The sequence below is a fragment of the Salvelinus fontinalis genome, chromosome 9 (assembly GCF_029448725.1).
Source record: "Salvelinus fontinalis isolate EN_2023a chromosome 9, ASM2944872v1, whole genome shotgun sequence".
Classification (NCBI taxonomy): domain Eukaryota; kingdom Metazoa; phylum Chordata; class Actinopteri; order Salmoniformes; family Salmonidae; genus Salvelinus; species Salvelinus fontinalis.
Window position 1 is genome coordinate 16,124,206 of NC_074673.1, and position 18,388 is coordinate 16,142,593.

The 18,388-nt window shown below is 44.0% G+C and overlaps 3 protein-coding genes across 6 annotated transcripts in view; 1 reads left to right on the forward strand and 2 right to left on the reverse strand.

Annotated features, from left to right (window-relative positions):
* Positions 1-1,331: 1,331 nt before the first annotated feature.
* On the forward strand, positions 1,332-3,001 carry LOC129862167 (NADH-cytochrome b5 reductase 2). The gene is made up of 2 exons (XM_055933562.1): positions 1,332-1,898; positions 2,497-3,001. The coding sequence occupies exons 1-2, from the start codon at positions 1,736-1,738 to the stop codon at positions 2,670-2,672; spliced, it is 339 nt and encodes a 112-aa protein (XP_055789537.1). The 5' UTR covers positions 1,332-1,735; the 3' UTR covers positions 2,673-3,001.
* Positions 3,002-3,195: 194 nt separating this feature from the next.
* Positions 3,196-5,085, reverse strand: rep15 (RAB15 effector protein). The gene has a single exon (XM_055933561.1). It carries the CDS (start codon positions 5,083-5,085, stop codon positions 4,207-4,209), a length of 879 nt encoding a protein of 292 aa, XP_055789536.1. The 3' UTR covers positions 3,196-4,206.
* The window catches only part of LOC129862162 (liprin-beta-2-like), a 121,591-nt gene continuing 108,236 nt past the window's right edge, over positions 5,034-18,388 (reverse strand). For all 4 annotated transcript variants that reach the window (XM_055933556.1, XM_055933557.1, XM_055933559.1 and 1 more), the window contains 15 exons: positions 18,026-18,086; positions 17,704-17,739; positions 17,181-17,319; positions 15,679-15,814; positions 15,322-15,450; positions 14,979-15,129; positions 12,945-13,056; positions 12,736-12,824; positions 12,472-12,594; positions 10,558-10,683; positions 9,473-9,661; positions 8,665-8,850; positions 7,077-7,142; positions 5,350-5,409; positions 5,034-5,124 (listed from right to left, as the gene is read on the reverse strand). In XM_055933556.1, the coding sequence (XP_055789531.1) occupies positions 5,101-5,124; positions 5,350-5,409; positions 7,077-7,142; positions 8,665-8,850; positions 9,473-9,661; positions 10,558-10,683; positions 12,472-12,594; positions 12,736-12,824; positions 12,945-13,056; positions 14,979-15,129; positions 15,322-15,450; positions 15,679-15,814; positions 17,181-17,319; positions 17,704-17,739; positions 18,026-18,086 (1,627 nt within the window). In that variant the 3' untranslated portion in view covers positions 5,034-5,100. The remainder of the gene's footprint in view (positions 5,125-5,349; positions 5,410-7,076; positions 7,143-8,664; positions 8,851-9,472; positions 9,662-10,557; positions 10,684-12,471; positions 12,595-12,735; positions 12,825-12,944; positions 13,057-14,978; positions 15,130-15,321; positions 15,451-15,678; positions 15,815-17,180; positions 17,320-17,703; positions 17,740-18,025; positions 18,087-18,388) is intronic.

Consider the following 18,388-nt stretch of genomic DNA (forward strand, 5'->3'; position numbering starts at 1 on the left):
GCAGTTTCTCTTTACTTGATTAGTTACCTCACTCATCCAAGGGGCTCTCTGTTAGGATGTGGCCTTTTTCAACTTAACTGGAGACATTGCCTTTAAATGTAGTTCCATTTAGTTAAGGTTTCTAACTTCAAGCTGCTATTGAGTTGGTCTGCCGGTGATATTAAAGTTACAGTATTCCAACTCTGTTTCTGCGCAGGATGTAAGCCATGATACAAAGCCGTTTCGCTTTGGACTTCCCTCTTCAACACACATCCTTGGACTGCCATTTCGTACTGATGCTACACTAAACACTTATTTCATTCATCAGGCAGTGCAACAGCACCGGTATCCTATCAGACCAGAGACCTACTTCTCTGGGCATATCAGGCAGTGCAACAGCACCGGTATCCTATCAAACCAGAGACCTATATCTGGGTATATCAGGCAGTGCAACAGCACCGGTATCCTATCAGACCAGAGACCTACTTATCTGGGTATATCAAGGACTTATAAATACCACAAGGACTGCCTGAGAAGATAGTACTATCACTCTTCTGCCCCTTTCACCCCATGTACCCCTTTCCTCCCACCCAGGACAGCATGTGCACCTGTCAGCTAAGGTCCATGGGAGCCTAGGGATCCAGGCCTACACTCCTGTCTCCAGTGATGTGGGACAGGGCTTTGTGAACCTGGTGGTCAAGCTACTCTTATTCATCAGCCCTCTCAAACAGATCATTTGAGTTTGTTCAGACATTTTACAATATAACAGCAAGGATCTGACACCATATAGATGGATTTGGATGAATGTTTGGAATTGAATTTCAATCAGTTGAATTACTTGTCGGACTTTTTATAAGTTGGGGAAAGTTCATCATAACTTGTGCCTATGTTTTCCCAGGTGTACTTCAAAAACATTCACACTAACTATCCTGACAGAGGTAAGATGTCCCAGTCCCTGGACGCCATGAGCATTGGAGACAAAATAGACTTCAGAGGTCCTAATGGCCTGCTTGTATACACAATAAATGGTAAGTGTGTGTGTGTGTGTGTGTGTGTGTGTGTGTGTGTGTGTGTGTGTGTGTGTGTGTGTGTGTGTGTGTGTGTGTGTGTGTGTGTGTGTGTGTGTGTGTGTGTGTGTGTGTGTGTGTGTGTGTGTGTGTGTGTGTGTGTGATCTAGTCCTTCTAGTAAGGTGTGTACCATGCTGTGCTTCATCATGGCATTTTCATTGTTTGACCAATAGAGGGCAATGTAATACAATGCATCAACCCTTTCTCAAACTTTATTGAAACCAATTTCTCCCAATTTTAAGGCAAATTTGCCATTCAACCTAATAAGAAGTCTGAGGCTAAGGTCCGCAATGAAACATACTGTATGTATACTCGCTGGTGGAACAGGTAGGAACTGTATGTGTCAAGTATTTATTTAGAAATACGTGGGTAGCATAAATTCTTTGGAACGAGACATGTCTTCTTCCTCCTAAGGAAAACACAATTTGTGTAACTTTTTCTTTCAGCATAAATCATGTGCTCTGAGTTGAAAAACTGCTAATTGGATGAAATGTCCGGGTGCTTTTTCAGGGATTACCTCCATGCTGCAGCTGATTCACAGTATTACAGCAGACCCTGCAGATGACACCAAGTGCTCCCTCATATTTGCTAACCAGGTCAGTCTCACCGGCGTACAGGGAAGAGTCACATCCCACACAGTATTAAACCGTCACCGTGGATTATCAATGAAGTGGACACAGAGCTTGTTATGAATACAACTTCAATGACAATCATCAAATCAAAGACCCCTTATTCTGGGGTCTCTTGCCCCCAGACTAAGCATATTCTACTACAGGAGGAACTAGAGAAGGTGCTGAAGAGTCACTCTGAACAACTCAATTTGTGGTTCACTCTAGACAAGCCTCCACAAGGTAAGACCATAGTATTCCATGATAAAAAAGATTAAGGTACAGCGTTGTCATGGGCTAATACCATTGTATCATTCGTGTTGGACTGCAAAAAAAACGTTTTTACCATGCTGTGTTACCATATTATAACACACTTTGGAGGGAGGGAGGGAGGGAGGGAGGGAGGGACGGACGGACGGACAGGGAGGGAGGGAGGGAGGGAGGGAGGGAGGGACGGACGGACGGACGGACGGACAATAACCAAAAAATCCCCAAAGGTGCACCTGCAGCAACCCTTTTGAATTGGTTTGTTACTGATGTCAACTGAATGAATGGAAACCCTTCCCCCTCCAATCATATCCCAACATCGCTATGATCTAAACATTCTATTTAGATTCTGTTTTGCCATGTGACCCGTCAGCTATACTGTAGCTTCCTCATATGGTACAGTATGCAAATGAGGCTCCAAATAATTGTCTATCCTGGCACTCATCCGTTAGTTCCACATAAATGAAGCACATCTTCTCTAACAGGATGTGATCATTTCATTGGCCTGCAGGGCTGATCCTTATCTGTTGATTAAAAACGGTTGAATTCAGCTTGTGTTTTCCTCTGATTACAGACCGGAAGTACAGCTCAGGGTTTGTGAACGCTGATATGATGAAAGAGCACCTTCCCCTTGTGTCCAACGATGTGCTCATTGTCATGTGTGGCCCACCCCCCATGACCCAGCATCCATGGCGCCCCAACCTCTCCACTCTGGGCTACAAGACAGAGAACACATTCACATACTGGTAACTCCCAGGCCTCCAACTAGGCATAGATACATTAAAACGACACCAGGACATTTAAGACAATATGTTCTATTGAATTCTGTGTGTAGAACACAATGTAACACCCTACATTTCAAGACCAACAGGATATTCTCTAGCGTTTTGAATAACAAATGTCATATTTGCATGTTGAACATTCAAATAACTTTTTTGTGTGAGATACTGTGAATGGTTAGTTTAGTTTTAGTATGTTTGAACTGTTTTAGTAATAATTGTTCTAATCATGTACTGTATCTAAAGCATTTGGATGTTTTGTTGAATCTCATTACTCATTAAATCCATCTCTAAACATAATCTGATGTCTTTGTGGTATTGGGGAAAAAGAGTAGTATTATTCTCGGCACCACAGTGTGTATATATAACATGAAGCCTTAGCAAACCTGCATATTTAAACACAAATCCCTTCATTTACATTATGCTACTTACCACTGAGCATAATCCTCAACATAAATAATCCTCTTCTAAACAAGATAACTCAAGACATCCAGAAATATACATTTCATTTATTTTTGAACTCCCCATCCTGTTATTTCCTACTTTGACTCAACTTTTAGAGAACAATCCGCCTTAATCAAATGAACTTAGAATTAGGTTTTGGGTGAAGCTATCACAATGTGTTCAGTCATTAAGTCCATCCTAGAAAATACAAAAATATTTTGTGGCAAATCATAGTTTCCATGTCAACATAAGCTGTACAGAGGTGTTAATGTCAATGAGTAGTGATAGCAGATATGTGGAAATTCACACAAACTACCTAAGTGCAATGCCAGTGAAGTGTTAAGTCCATTAAGGCCTAGATTCAATCAGATCATGCGTTAACTGGCAATAACCGACACCTGCATAGCTGATGTTTTGGCTGTGTCGGAGGTGGAACTGCATTGGAGCTGTCAAATCATTGAGCAGCTGCTCTTGATCTTTGTCACAAAGCCACACCAGTCCCACTTCCGTTAGAAGTTCAGAAGGAGAAAGTGTAGGCTACATAGAAATAATGACGCTCAAATTGAAAATTGAAAAAATCAACTAAATAATGAGGGTTTCTATCATCTTAACGGAGGTGTAGATTCCATCTCACATTCCAGTGTTCCAACTTGTAAACAAGGCTTCATGGTATTTCTCTTAATGTGACACTGTGCAGCCAATAGCAATGTCCGCTTTAGGTATAATGTCAGGAGACGCTTTTGGATTTGACAGCTCTAACGCAGTTTCATCTCCGACACTGCCAAAAGAACCGCTATGCGGTTGTCGGCTAAAGCGGATCTGATTGAATAGGGCTCTAACAGAAATACTAACCACAGGGGTGTGAGCAGCTGTCAGCAGGCATGGGTCAGTAGTCCACAAATGAGACATGGACACAGGCCATTTTCAGCACACAGGGTCCCCAAGTCCCAGGCAAGCATAAACCCACCAACCACAACAGTCCATCCTCCCATGTGAAACACTACAGTAAGCAGAGTCATCTGAAAGGTCCCATATGGCTGCTCTGTCATCGATCACACTGGTCAGGTAAACTTGATGAGCAAAGTTAAAGGGTCAGAATCTCTCTTGGTGACAATAGCCTGTAGCATTCCAGTGGGCGTGTGTAAGTACCTGGACCCTTTAAAGAAATTCTCAATGAGTGCACGGTTGATCTTAGTCTTCCCTATAGCAGCATGAAAGTTGTTGCTCAGCACCCCGTAGATGTTGCCCGGGTCGCCCTTGCGGCCAAAGAGGAGAAAGAGGGCGTAGCAGTCATTACCGATGGAGGCACAGAAATCCACCATCCTCTCTGCCTTGTTCTTATGAGCAGACTCCATCTTGGCCATCTGCATGGATTCAGTGTACACCTCCGGGGGGATGTCCTCGGCTGGCCCTCCCTCCCTCTCGGGCAGGTGCAGGATCTGCACGGCGATCTGGATGCGGGGGTTCTTGGTGGGCCTCTCCAGCACAGCCCACACCCAGTCAGCACCCAGGAGGATGCGCTGCTGCTTGGTCATGGTGGTGCAGTTGAAGGAGTCGGTCATGTGGAGGTGGCTGCTCTGGGTGATGTAGGTCATTAGAAAGATGTCATTGAGGGCTGCCGGGCTAGGCTGGAACTTGTCCTCTGGGTCCAGGAACAGGAGGTACTCCTGGGTCCGAGCTGCAGCTATCCCCACACAGTCGTTGAATAGAGGGACAAAATCGTTGGGGTTTTGGGGGGTTCTCCACAGAGTGGAGAATATACTGGGTATGTCTGGGTCTGGTAGCTTGCTCTCTCTCCTTCCCCACAGGGTTGGGAAGTTAAAGTTCATGTTTGGAATGGTCATGGTTGGAGCTGGTGGCTTCTTCTGTAGCCTCTCCCACCAGGTTGAGATTATCTTGGGAATGTCCGGGGCTGGTTGTTTGCTCTCTATCTTCCCCATATCTACAGGACTAGGTTAGAGGGTGGTTTCCCTTATAACCTGAACATGTGATAACAACAGTATAGTTTATTGTTGTAGAAATTATAATTGACATAAAAGTTACAAAAGTATACTTGTGTAATAACAGGGGTTGAAGGTACATAAGTGTTGATGGTACCCAACCCTAATGGAACCCAAACCTTAGAAAATACAAACATGTTTGGATTGTACTGTGTTTGCTCCAGATTGGTAAAAAAAGTAATATTAAATTAAATGAAAACTCACCAGTATCGGTCTGCCTTTGATGTTTGGAACAGCTCCAGCCCCTCTCTCCTCTCTGGAACCCTAGTGAGATATTAGGATGTGCTGGATTGAAGCAGATGAACAACCAGCAGAAGGATCCACATACAGGTTATGCCAGGCTTTGGACAGTACACTGGGTTACCTAACTCTTAGAGAGCAGGCTTCCCTTAGTGTTTGCTCTCTCACAGAAGGGATCCTCTGGTCTGGTGACTTGTTAAAGGGACATACCACAAAGACTACATCTGCCTATATGCCAATTATGTGTGGAAACATGGAAAAACCTGTTTCTTATTGTTCCAATACAAATGAGCTGTATTAAGTGTTGGGTGTGTTTGTTTACAGTATGACCTAGTGCCTTATTTTAATCAGAGATGTGTCCAGGTAACTTTGAAAACATATACTGAACAAAAATATAAACGTAACATGTAAAGTGTTGGTCCCATGTTCCATGAGCAGAAATAAAAGATCCCAGAAATGTCCCATAGCCACAAAAAGCTTATTTCTCTCAAATGTTGTGCACAAATTTGTTTACATCCCTGTTAGTGAGCATTTCTCCTTTGCCATGATAATTCATCCACCTGACAGGTGTGACATATCAAGAAGCTGATTAAACAGATTGATCATTACACAGGTGCACATTGTGCTGGGGACAATATATGGCCACGTTTGTCACACAACACAATGTCACAGATGTCTCAAGTTTTGAGGGAGCATGCAATTGGCATGCTGCCTGCAGGAATGTCCCACAGAGCTGTTGCCAGAGAATTTGAATGTTCATTTCTCTACCATAAGCCGCCTCCAATGTCGTTTCAGAGAATTTGGCAGTACATCCAACCGACCTAACAACCGCAGGTCACGTGTGCTGATGTTATATGAACTGTAACTCAGTAAAATCTTTGAAATTATTGCATGTTGTGTTTATATTTTTCAGTATACGTAAAAAACAACTTGTAAAATATGATATGTACATATATCGTACAAAATAATACAGTTTGGCCGATATTACAGGGAAATAGATTACGTAGGGAAAAGAGCACTTTAATACATGTTTAAGTGGCTTGCGGTAGGCCTATACTTTTCACCAAAAAGACAAAGTACATACTATTCACTATTAAGTTTGGAAGAGCTACACTCCAATGACACACGTTAGACAGAATGGCTTCAATGTTCTTTGTGTTTCTGTCACTAATACAGAAGTAGTGTTCATTATAGTACTGTATTATGATGAGATAAGGGATATGGCCAGTTGAGGTTGCTGGTAAAGCTCCCTACGTTGAGTTTGGGTTGGTATGAGGCCGCGCTTTCCCTTGGTTGATTGGCTGTGTCGGTTAGTGTGGCCAGCATGGCATCCTCTCAGACTAGTGCTGTTTGAGGGCGTCTCATCTCCTTCAGAACCTCATCTCGGCTAAGCAAATACTGAAAGCAAGAAGGGCCAGGGCCTGGGGTTAGCAAGGAGTGTTATGCTGCAATGTTTGTCAGTTAAAGGCTTAAGGCTAATGTCCCAACAAAGTAAATTCAAAATCTATTTGTTGAAGCCTGTTTGTTCAGTTGCAACGCCTGCTGTCAGCAAATATAATAACAGCATAGTACCACAGCATTGAGGAGAAAAGTAAAACACAACAGCTTAAAAGGAAATCTTTGTTATCTGGTTATTTAATTAAACAGACATAGAAAGCTTGTTGAACGAGACTGACTGAGGAGCTACTTACCGTGAGTTGGTTAATTCCCTCAGACAGAGCTTCTATCTGCAGCACGGGCCCCTCTGTCACCGCCATCTGCAAAGTCAGGCCTTTCATCAAACACAACACCTAGGGGCTCCATTCAAACTGTATCGTAGAAGTAAATATCCGATTGAGCTGACATATGCAGCATTTCTTGTGAATGCAGTAACGCTAAATTTACGCGATATGGATTGAATAGAGCCCCTAGTCCTAGAGCTACTTGTACTACTGACAGGCCAGGTCATCAATGACATAACACACCGTGCTTTGTTTAGTCCCATGCATGATGGGTGGCAGGGTAGAGGGATATAGCTGCTGAGCAAGCACCACTGTTCAAATCATAGGTCACATTCCATGCTAACTACATTGCAGTCGTTGCATTGCATAAACCAATGATTACGTGCCAACTGTGCAGTCGGGTATCAGACTGATGTGATTAGCTGATATGTAATTTAGATACATATCCAGGTGTTGTGAGATCTGGCAGGTGTCTGCAGTGTAGTCAGCCTAGAACGTGGCCATTATGGATTTATGATAAGGATGTACCTGAAGATGGTTGAGTCCCCCCCCTCCCCCCCAAGGTGCTCCGTATACACTACCCCATCTTGCATATAATGGGTCAATCATGATGATCAGAAGAATTGATGAGCAAGTTAGTGAATGATAATGGTTAATTAATGATGCATGCTGATGTCTCTGCACTGCACAATGTATTTCATTACAAGTGTCTCTTTGATTAAAGTTTACTTAAAATGAGCATAATTTCATCATAAAACGGAGACAAGACTACTGTCTCCTTCTCTAATGAGAGAAGCATACTTTGTATAAAGATTGAATATAATTGATCAGGAAGAATAAAACACTTATCACACTTACAATCTTTATTGATGGATTTGGATAATGCTATTTACAATGAATGACAACGAGGGATTCTTTGATTGAAGCGTTATCTTTAACTATAAAAATATTATAACAGTCATATATGAAAATAACAGTGCGTAATCACAATCTGGAATCCATCAAAATGTGCACAGCTATAAAATCTCATTGTACTTCTTTTAATTTATTTAACAACATAAATATATGAAATGCATTCCTCCATATGCAAATATTGCACAAGTTCAATCCATAACTGTCTGACAAACAGCAACATTACTTTCTACTGGTTAGGAATATATTTAAAAACAATGGATGAATACCATTATGTGAATCTCAAATACAGGTGTTAAAATGATAATTAAAATGATGCACAATATCGTTTACAATAGTAGCATTATCCTACTGCATTAAAGGGGTGAGGTGATAGATCACAGCTGAACACTAGGCTTGTGAATCCACCGAGAACATAGGAGCGGTGAGCTCTCCCACTCACCATCCACTCTTAAGTGTCCAGAGTGCAGCTCATGCCTGCGGCTGGGGTTGATTGTTAGATGATGGCACGTGAGGGGTGTGGAGGTGGGTGTGCTGGGGTGGGTTGTAAAGGCATGGCAGGAAGAGATGGGGTTATTGGCTGCAAGCTGAGTAGTGATGGGTAGGTAGGTACAGTAGTTTGACATCATCAGCTGTTTGGCCCCACCTGCTCCCGTCTGTCTGGGTCTCTGTCTAGGATGGGGCTGAGGCCCCTGAAGCCGGAGTAGGGCCGGTGGGCCCCGTTCAGCACCGCCTGGACCTGGGCCGCCTCCAGGGGGCAAATGTAGTCTGTTGACTCGTCACACCTCTTCTTCCTTAGGTGGCCGAAGTTTGAGAAGCCCAACTTCTTTGGCTGAACAGAAGATAGCACAGAGAGAACATGGTTTATGAACATACTGAGGTAAATCTGTGTGTCACTTCTATTCTAGCCCTTTAACCATCATCAGTGAATAAATTTCTAAACACCGTACAACATGGGCAGTGTTGCTATAAAAGGTTCCTTTAAGCCTAATTGTGCTGACTGAGTACATTATGCTATCGCAAAATTTTTCCTCAGCACATTTTCTGCTAGCCTTAACAAAGCGGTGAGTCTTAGACATGAGCTGGTGCTACAAAAGCCTGCTGCACGCAAAGCTGCTAGGTGGTCTTAGAGCTTTGCCAGGTCTGAGGTATCACGCTGAGGATTAAGGTGTTGTCTGTCTCTCTAAAGAGATGAGGAAGGGGAGGAGGTTAGGGGGAAAGAGAGCGAGAAGAGGTGAGAGAGAGAAAGAGAGACAGAAAGAGGAGAGAGTGGGGGACAGAGAGAGGGAGCAGTGGGAGAGAGAGTGGGAGAGAGAGAGAGTGGGGGGCAGAGAGAGAGAGGAGGGGGAGAGAGAGAGTTGGAGAGAGAAAGAGGATAGTGAGAGGAAGAACAAAAAAAGAGGGCTGGTGGTTCATCCCTGGGCGTCCTACAGTACAGTACTGTCATCTCTTACCCTGACTTTGGCTGTAGTGCTGAGCGGAGCGTAGCCCAAAGACTCCATGAACTCCCTCTTCTCCTGCTGAGCCTGGGAGCCCACCAGCATGTTGAAGTTGGTGGCCAGGTGACGTCGCAGCAGGGTCTTCTGAGGGGGGATGTTCAGCAGCATGGCCAGGGTATCTGAGTTAAAACGAGGCTCCAGAATCTAGGGGTCATTAGAGAAGATTCAGAGGAAGATGCATGCTACATACAGACAATTACACAGAACACTGAGATGGAATGAATTGGTAAAATAGACTAATTCAAAATAATTGTGGCTTTAGGGAGTCTTGAACTGTATGTCTGACTGTATCCAAATGTACCTGAGCTGATATACAGTAGAAAGGTGTAAGAAGGGGCTGATTCAGTCATGTGGCGTGTGTATTTACGATGAGGCCCCCAATGCAACCCACTGCCCCTCAGGTTACTTACGATGAGGCCCCCGTGCACCCCGCTGCCCCTCAGGTTACTTACGATGAGGCCCCCGTGCATCCCGCTGACCCTCAGGTCACATACGATGAGGCCCCCGTGCACCCCGCTGCCCCTTAGGTTACTTACAATGAGGCCACCGTGCACCCCGCTGCCCCTCAGGTTACTTACGATGAGGCCACCGTGCACCCCACTGCCCCTCAGGTTACATACGATGAGGCCACCGTGCACCCCACTGCCCCTCAGGTTACTTACGATGAGGCCACCGTGCACCCCGCTGCCCCTCAGGTTACATACGATGAGGCCACCGTGCACACAGCTGCCCCTCAGGTTACTTACGATGAGGCCACCGTGCACCCCGCTGCCCCTCAGGTTACTTACGATGAGGCCACCGTGCACCCCGCTGCCCCTCAGGTTACTTACGATGAGGCCACCGTGCACCCCGCTGCCCCTCAGGTTACTTACGATGAGGCCACCGTGCACCCCGCTGCCCCTCAGGTTACTTACGATGAGGCCACCGTGCACCCCACTGCCCCTCAAGTTACATACGATGAGGCCACCGTGCACCCCGCTGCCCCTCAGGTTACTTACGATGAGGCCACCGTGCACCCCGCTGCCCCTCAGGTTACTTACGATGAGGCCACCGTGCACCCCGCTGCCCCTCAGGTTGGGTGCGTATTCCGCCAGGTCCACTGAGCGAAGCCACTCCATCACCCTGTGGTTAGACCACTGAACCACCTCCGAGGGAGAAGTCTTGTTCTAGCAGGAAATATGAAACATGTATGAGAAAACACAACTACAGATGTAGGATCTTCATTTGACCTATATTGTCACAGCAAAACACAGCTACAGCTGAAGTCGGAAGTTTACATACACTTAGGTTAGAATCATTCAAACTCGTTTTTCAACCACTCCACAAATTTCTTGTTAACAAACTATAGTTTTGGCAAGTCGGTTAGGACATCTACTTTGTGCATGACACAAGTAATTTTTCCAACAATTGTTTACAGTCAGATTATTTCACTTATAATTCACTGTATCACAATTCCAGTCAGAAGTTTACATACACTAAGTTGACTGTGCCTTTAAACAGCTTGGAAAATTCCAGAAAACGATGTCATGGCTTTGAAAGCTTCTGATAGGCCAATTGACATCATTTGAGGCAATTGGAGGAGCACCTGTGGATGTATTTCAAGGCCTACCTTCAAACGCAGTGCCTCTTTGCTTGACATCATGGGAAAATGAAAAGAAATCAGCCAAGAACTGAAAAATTGTAGACCTCCACAAGTCTGGTTCATCCTTGGGAGCAATTTCCAAATGCCTGAAGGTACCACGTTCATCTGTACAAACAATAGTACGCAAGTATAAACACTATGGGACCACGCAGCCATCATACCGCTCAAGAAGGAGGCGCGTTCTGTCTCCTAGAGATGAACGTACTTTGGTGCGAGAAGTGAAAATCCCAGAACAACAGCAAAGGACCTTGTGAAGATGCTGGAGGAAACAGGTACAAAAGTATCTATATCCACAATAAAACTAGTCATATATCGACATAACCTGAAAGGCCACTCAGCAAGGAAGAAACCACTGCTCCAAAACAGGCATAAAAAAGCCAGACTACGGTTTGCAACTACACATGGGGACAAAGATCATACTTTTTTGAGAAATGTCCTCTGGTCTAATGAAACAAAAATAGAACTGTTTGGCAATAATGACCATTGTTATGTTTGAAAGAAAAAGGGGGATGCTTGCAAGCCGAAGAACACCATCCCAACTGTGAAGCACGTGGGTGGCAGCATCATGTTGTGGGGGTGCTTTGCTGCAGGAGGGACTGGTGCACTTCACAAAATAGATGGCATCAATTTCACAAAATAGATGGCATCATGAGGGAGGAAAATTATAGGAATATATTGAAGCAACATCTCAAGACATCAGTCAGGAAGTTAAAGCTTGGTCGCAAATGGGTCTTCCAAATGACCAATGACCCCAAGCATACTTCCAAAGTTGTGGAAAAATGGCTTAAGGACAACAAAGTCAAGGTATTGGAGTGGCCATCACAAAGACCTGACCTCAATCCTATAGAAAATTTGTGGGCAGAACTGAAAAAGTGTGTGCCGAGCAAGGAGGCTGACAAACCTGACTCAGTTACACCAGCTCTGTCAGGAGGAATGGGCCAAAATTCACCCAACTTATTGTGGGAAGCTGGTGGAAGGCTATCTGAAACGTTTGACCCAAGTTAAACAATCTAAAGGCAATGCTACCAAATACTAATTGAGTGTATGTAAACTTCTGATGACCTGGGAATGTGATGAAAGAAATAAAAGCTGAAATAAGTCCTTCTCTCTACTATTATTCTAACATTTCAAATTCTTGAAATAAAGTGGGAACTGACCTAAGACAAGGCATTTTTACTAGGATTAAATGTCAGGAATAGTGAAAAACTGAGTTTAAATGTATTTGGCTAAGGTGTATGTAAACTTCCGACTTCAACTGTATATATTGTGTAAACAGAAAACCTCCTATAGAACGTGCACACACACGTCTCACCTCATCTCCAGGTCTTCTCTTTAGGCAGTTGGGGTTGAACTTGTTGACGTGGAGGACGTGGATAGCACACTTCACACTGAGATGATGGAGCTGACTGGTCACTTTCAGGAACAAGAGGTCATTCTGAGGGACACATCAAATAGAAGTCTTTCACGTTTGCTTAATTTGTATTTATTTATTTAAACTGTATTTAAAAAGGAGGTCCCTTGAGACAGTGAGACAACAACTAGTAAGACTATAATGAAAACCAATGAATGTACTTACCACTGTCAAGTACTGAATCATTCTGCCGTCCACTCTTCCCTCGTGAAACGGACCCTTGTATTGAGGTAAACCAATGTCATCAAGCCAACCTTTGAGGACAAACAACATGACAACCAATTTTGCCGGATTGATTATACAGAAAAACAGCACCAAGTTTGCTGAATGTTGAGTGAATATGTTGATGACTTCTACCGTGTCCTGATACATACGTGTGACCCATATGTGGTCCAGTTCAGAGGATTTCTCAGTCATTTTGGTGCTGAAGGACTTGAGGGCCAACTGCAACTTCTTCCTGTGCAGTGGATTCTTAATCCCCATTTCCTGATACCAAGATTAAGATTAATCCAGGTTATGAACACAATCTCTTTCTACAAGATGAGTGCTGGAAATGGCAGTTTTGGAAATGACTAAATTTGGAATCACTTTGCACACTATTTTACAATTGTGATTAAGATCCAAACAAAAGAGTTTGTCCTGCGTACATTGGTATGACATTTGGTACGGGAACCTGTAAAATACAAACAATGAGTGAAGCTACATGTGAAATATAGCTCCAAACTTGCTAAAACCAACAAAGACTTAAGTCCAGCAACATGACGACGAGAAAGGAGGAACGAAATGGCTTCTTGAGAACTTGACAGATAGAACTAGATGGTGATGAGAATGATGCATCTAAACAATGACGTTCCCTGAAGGATCTCCTTTGTGTCCAAACAATGACGTTCCCTAAAGGATCTCCTTTGCATCCAAACAACGACGTTACCTAAAGGATCTCCTTTGCATCCAAACAACGATGTTCCCTGAAGGATCTCCTTTGCATCCAAACAGTGATGTTCCCTGAAGGATCTCCTTTGCATCCAAACAGTGATGTTCCCTGAAGGATCTCCTTTGAGTCCAAACAGTGACGTTCCCTGAAGGATCTCCTTTGAGTCTAAACGACGTTCCCTAAAGGATCTCCTTTGCATCCAAACAACGATGTTCCCTGAAGGATCTCCTTTGCATCCAAACAACAATGTTCCCTGAAGGATCTAATTTGCATCCAAACAACAATGTTCCCTGAAGGATCTCCTTTGCATCCAAAGATCAACGTTCCCTGAAGGATCTAATTTGCATCCAAAGAACAACGTTCCCTGAAGGATCTCCTTTATATCCAAACAACGACGTTCCCTGAAGGATCTCCTTTGCATCCAAACAACGATGTTCCCTGAAGGATCTCCTTTGCGTCCAAACAACAATGTTCCCTGAAGGATCTAATTTGCATCCAAAGAACAATGTTCCCTGAAGGACCTCCTTTGCATCCAAACAACGACGTTCCCTAAAGGATCTCCTTTATATCCAAAGAACAACGTTCCCTAAAGGATCTCCTTTGCATCCAAAGAACAACGTTCCCTGAAGGATCTCCTTTATATCCAAACAACGATGTTCCCTGGAGGATCTCCTTTGCGTCCAAACAACGACGTTCCCTAAATGATCTCCTTTGCATCCAAACAACGATGTTCCCTGAAGGATCTCCTTTGCATCCAAACAACGATGTTCCCTGAAGGATCTCCTTTGCATCCAAACAACGATGTTCCCTGAAGGATCTCTTTGCATCCAAACAACGATGTTCCCTGAAGGATCTCCTTTGCATCCAAACAACGATGTTCCCTGAAGGATCTCCTTTGCATCCAAACAACGATGTTCCCGGAAGGATCTCCTTTGCATCCAAACAACGATGTTCCCTGAAGGATCTCCTTTGCATCCAAACAACAATGTTCCCTGAAGGATCTCCTTTGCATCCAAACAACAATGTTCCCTGAAGGATCTCCTTTGCGTCCAAACAATTACGTTTCCTGAAGGATCTCCTTTGCGTCCAAACAATTACGTTTCCTGAAGGATCTCCTTTGCGTCCAAACAATTACGTTTCCTGAAGGATCTCCTTTGCGTCCAAACAATTACGTTCCCTGAAGGATCTAATTTGCGTCCAAACAACAACGTTCCCTGAAGAATCTCCTTTGCGTCCAAACAATTACGTTCCCTGAAGGATCTCCTTTGCATCTAAACAACGACGTTCCCTGAAGGATCTCCTTTGCATCCAAACAACGACGTTCCCTAAAGGGTCTCCTTTGCATCTAAACAACGACGTTCCCTGAAGGATCTCCTTTGCATCCAAACAACGATGTTCCCTGAAGGATCTCCTTTGCTTATTTGACAAAGAACTTTCCAATTATGTTCTGTAAACCGTGTACTTTTTTTGACTATACCTTCTCTAAGTCCTGTGGTGAGGCGGAGAGGAGGGTCTGCCCACTGTTGGCCCAATGTCGGGCCAGAATCACATACTGGTCCAGCCCAGTCTCCTCTAGCCAGCAACAGACCTGCTCCGGAGTCCACTTGGAGAAGGGTGTCTTCAAATCCCTGCAGGAGAGGAGAGACAATTGGATCATCAAGACTGGAATATTTTTACTAACTGTAAGTCACTCTGGATAAGAGAGTCTGCCAAATGACTAAATGTAAATACTTTGGCTTTTTTGTATATTCTCTTTCACATGCACATGTTTAAGAGGATACACTGTATAAATGTATTTTGTGATCCTGTCTGTCCCATACCACACAGAGGTCAACGTCTCTCCAGTCCGGGCCAGACGAGGGCTGGCGGTGGCTCTCAGTCCCCCCCTCTTAAACTCTCCAGGCTCAAGGTCCTCTCTCTGCAGGGTGCCAGACTGGGTCCTCCGAATCCTAGGGTAGAGAAGATAGAATACATCATTAGTCTTTCACTAAGAATTACACAGTACCTTTGCAAGGCCACCTCCTCTACCCAGGATAACTTGTATCAGATATCTCCCATTTCTACCATTAGTCTCTGAATTAATATCTCTAAATTGATTCAGCAGTGTGCCCTTCCTGTGTGTGTGTGTGTGTGTGTGTGTGTACGTGTGTGTGTGTGTCTTCTGTACATGTACTCACTTCCCCCAGAGTTTCTTGATGCCCAGGTGGTTCTTCTTGTTCTCTGGGGAGACAGGAGACTGCTTTCCTGAGTCCACTCCAGACGAGAGGGGGGACAGGTCCGACTGCGTGGACTCATCCAGTCTCTCCGACTTTCCTATGAGAGCAGGAGATTATGTTAAATAAGTACTGTACTACTATTTCAAACTGTTTCAAAAATGTCCCTACTGTTCTCTTCATGAAAGTAAGTCATGCAAAGGTTAAGGGACACTGTATTTATTTCATTCTTTAGGGCCTACAGTTAAGGTCTATGCAGGACCCACACATTTCAAATAGATCATGCCAAAGGTTAGCCCAGTGTGAAGTGAAACAGGAACACATTAACATTGTTTGTGCGCTCCAACATTTTCAGTATTTATAAAGCCATTTTTACATCAGCAGATGTCACAAAGTGTTCATACAGAGTGCTTAATGCAATTTAAACGCTGTCTTAGTGGATGCCAATTCAAATCTGTGAAGACAAATTCCTCTTTTGCATATTCAATAAAAATATTTCACACAGGGAAATTAAATTACAGCCTGAGGCGAATGGGTTATCATGTTGCATCTGTAGTTGTTTACAGTGGATGGTTATGCCAGTTAAGACAAGGTCTATCCCTGTGCAAGCAACCCTCGCCGCACGTGACATCGCCTAAGTAGCCCTGCTTTTGAGGGTAGTCAGCTTTGGGAGGGGTTCACTGCAACACCATTCATTTACTGTATGTGAGGAGAAAAAAAAGGGTCAGGCATAATCCGAGACGCCTCTCTCTGACTCACTGAGGGTATTACACCCTCCAGCACAGGCTGGAGTTTAGTCACAACTTTAATCCATAGTGAAAACAGGGGCTTGGTGCTTTGACATGCATGGGGCTTCTGCCAGAGTAGTAGCACGGTACCTAAAGCTGGAGCGCTGGCACTCCTGCAGCGGTCTTCAGCCATAACACAAACAGAAAGCCACGCAAAGCAAAAAAAAAGGACAGGAGAAACAGAACAGCAGCAAACCAAGTGAAAGATTAGTACAGAGTGAGAGAGAATGCAGAGAATAGCTGCCCCAATACAAACCAACCACAGTATGAGAGAATAGTGAAACAGTGCCATTGTTGTAACAAGCCATAGAAGTGTATTTAAGCAATAAGGCCTGAGGGGTGTGCTACATGGCCAATATACTACGGCTAAGGGCTTTCTTATGCACAACGCTACGCGGAGTGCCTGGACACAGCACTTAGCCGTGGTATAATGGCCATATATCACAAACCCCCAAGGTGCCTTATTGCTATTATAAACTGGTTACCAAAGTAACTAGAGCAGTCAAAATAAATGTTTTTTTATTGTCAGCCAATCAGCATTGAGGGCTTGAACCAACCAGTTTATAATGATTTATTTATAGTATACACCCTAGGAAGATTTTGTTATTTGTTGTTTGAAACATTCTAGTAGGCTGATGATAAAAAGGACAAGTAGCAGTGTTTTAAGATGTAACTTACTTAGGTTCAACTCACTGTCCTCGCTATCGTCAGGGGAGAGCTGGACTGGTGTGGCACACTGCTCTTGATCCTCATTCAAGTCCAGTCGAGACAGCTTCCCTGGTAGGGTCTGATATTTGTTCATTTCCATGTGCCGATTCTGTAAGTGGGGGGAACCATGGTTACAGGCAAGTCACGAGTCTATTCAAAATTCAATGAAATGGCATCTGTTGACATTTGATTTCAGTTGAACTGCTACTGCTGTACATTACAGAACACAAGAATCAGATTGATATGTTTTCCTTTCATGACAACATCACTGTAATTTCAATTGGATTGCCATTGGAGTCACAAGTGTTCAAGAAACAACAGACCAAAGGCTAGTTTCATAAGCCCTAAAGGCATCGAGAGTATGATCGCGACTACATTTGACAGTTTCAGGTCAACCCATGGCTCTGTTCAGGTCAGCTAGGATAAAGTCAGCTTGTGAGAGGTTAAGGGTTAAAGGTTAGCGGCTCTGGTGAGATCATTCAGTGGAAAATACCTCTGAAAACGCTTCAACTGGTTGACCCACTACATGCTACAGGAGGGGGGACCGTGCATGTAATGAAGAGAAGACACACACTGTTAGTAGACTGATGTATTGACAGTATCAACTAAACAACAAGAGTGTGAGAATGCACTATGTGTTTATCACTTGTTGTTAGGTTAACAGTCATCAGAAGCGTATTGGTTATGTATTGCAGTTAGAGCACGCATAACGTTTCTAATGTGTTTGGTCAAATACAAATGAAGCACATGCTGCATGTCTCACATGGATATATTACAGTCTTAAAGTTCAATCAAAACACAGCAAATCATGAAACCTTTGGTAACGATCCGCTTTGTAACTCCTCCAGGCTGCTTGAAAGCATCTGTGGCTGGGACCTATCGAGAAAAACAACAACATTGAAACCCAACTTGCACTACAAGAGTAAAGTAGTTTAACTTGAGTTACGGTTTCAGTGCAGTAGAATTAAGAGTTGGAAACTCTTAGTTTGTGCTCTTTGAGGTCTGTGGCACTACCTCCCAGAAGGGACTGTGGGTAATGTGATGTGACAGGCTGGGCTCTACAGGAGAAGGGGTCTGAAAGGGCTGTTTGTGCCAGGCGGGGACATCACAGTGACAGGGTGACACTCACAGCCACTTTAGTGGGCTCCTAATTAAAAGACAACCAAAACAAAGAGCAG

Bases quoted from the DNA above. Each gene is read 5' to 3' on its own strand.
- LOC129862167 (XM_055933562.1), top strand. From the start codon at position 1,736: ATGAATACAACTTCAATGACAATCATCAAATCAAAGACCCCTTATTCT. The intron at 1,899-2,496 runs GTAAGACCATAG...CTCTGATTACAG, and splicing joins TCTAGACAAGCCTCCACAAG to ACCGGAAGTACAGCTCAGGG.
- rep15 (XM_055933561.1), bottom strand. From the start codon at position 5,085: ATGGGGAAGATAGAGAGCAAACAACCAGCCCCGGACATTCCCAAGATA.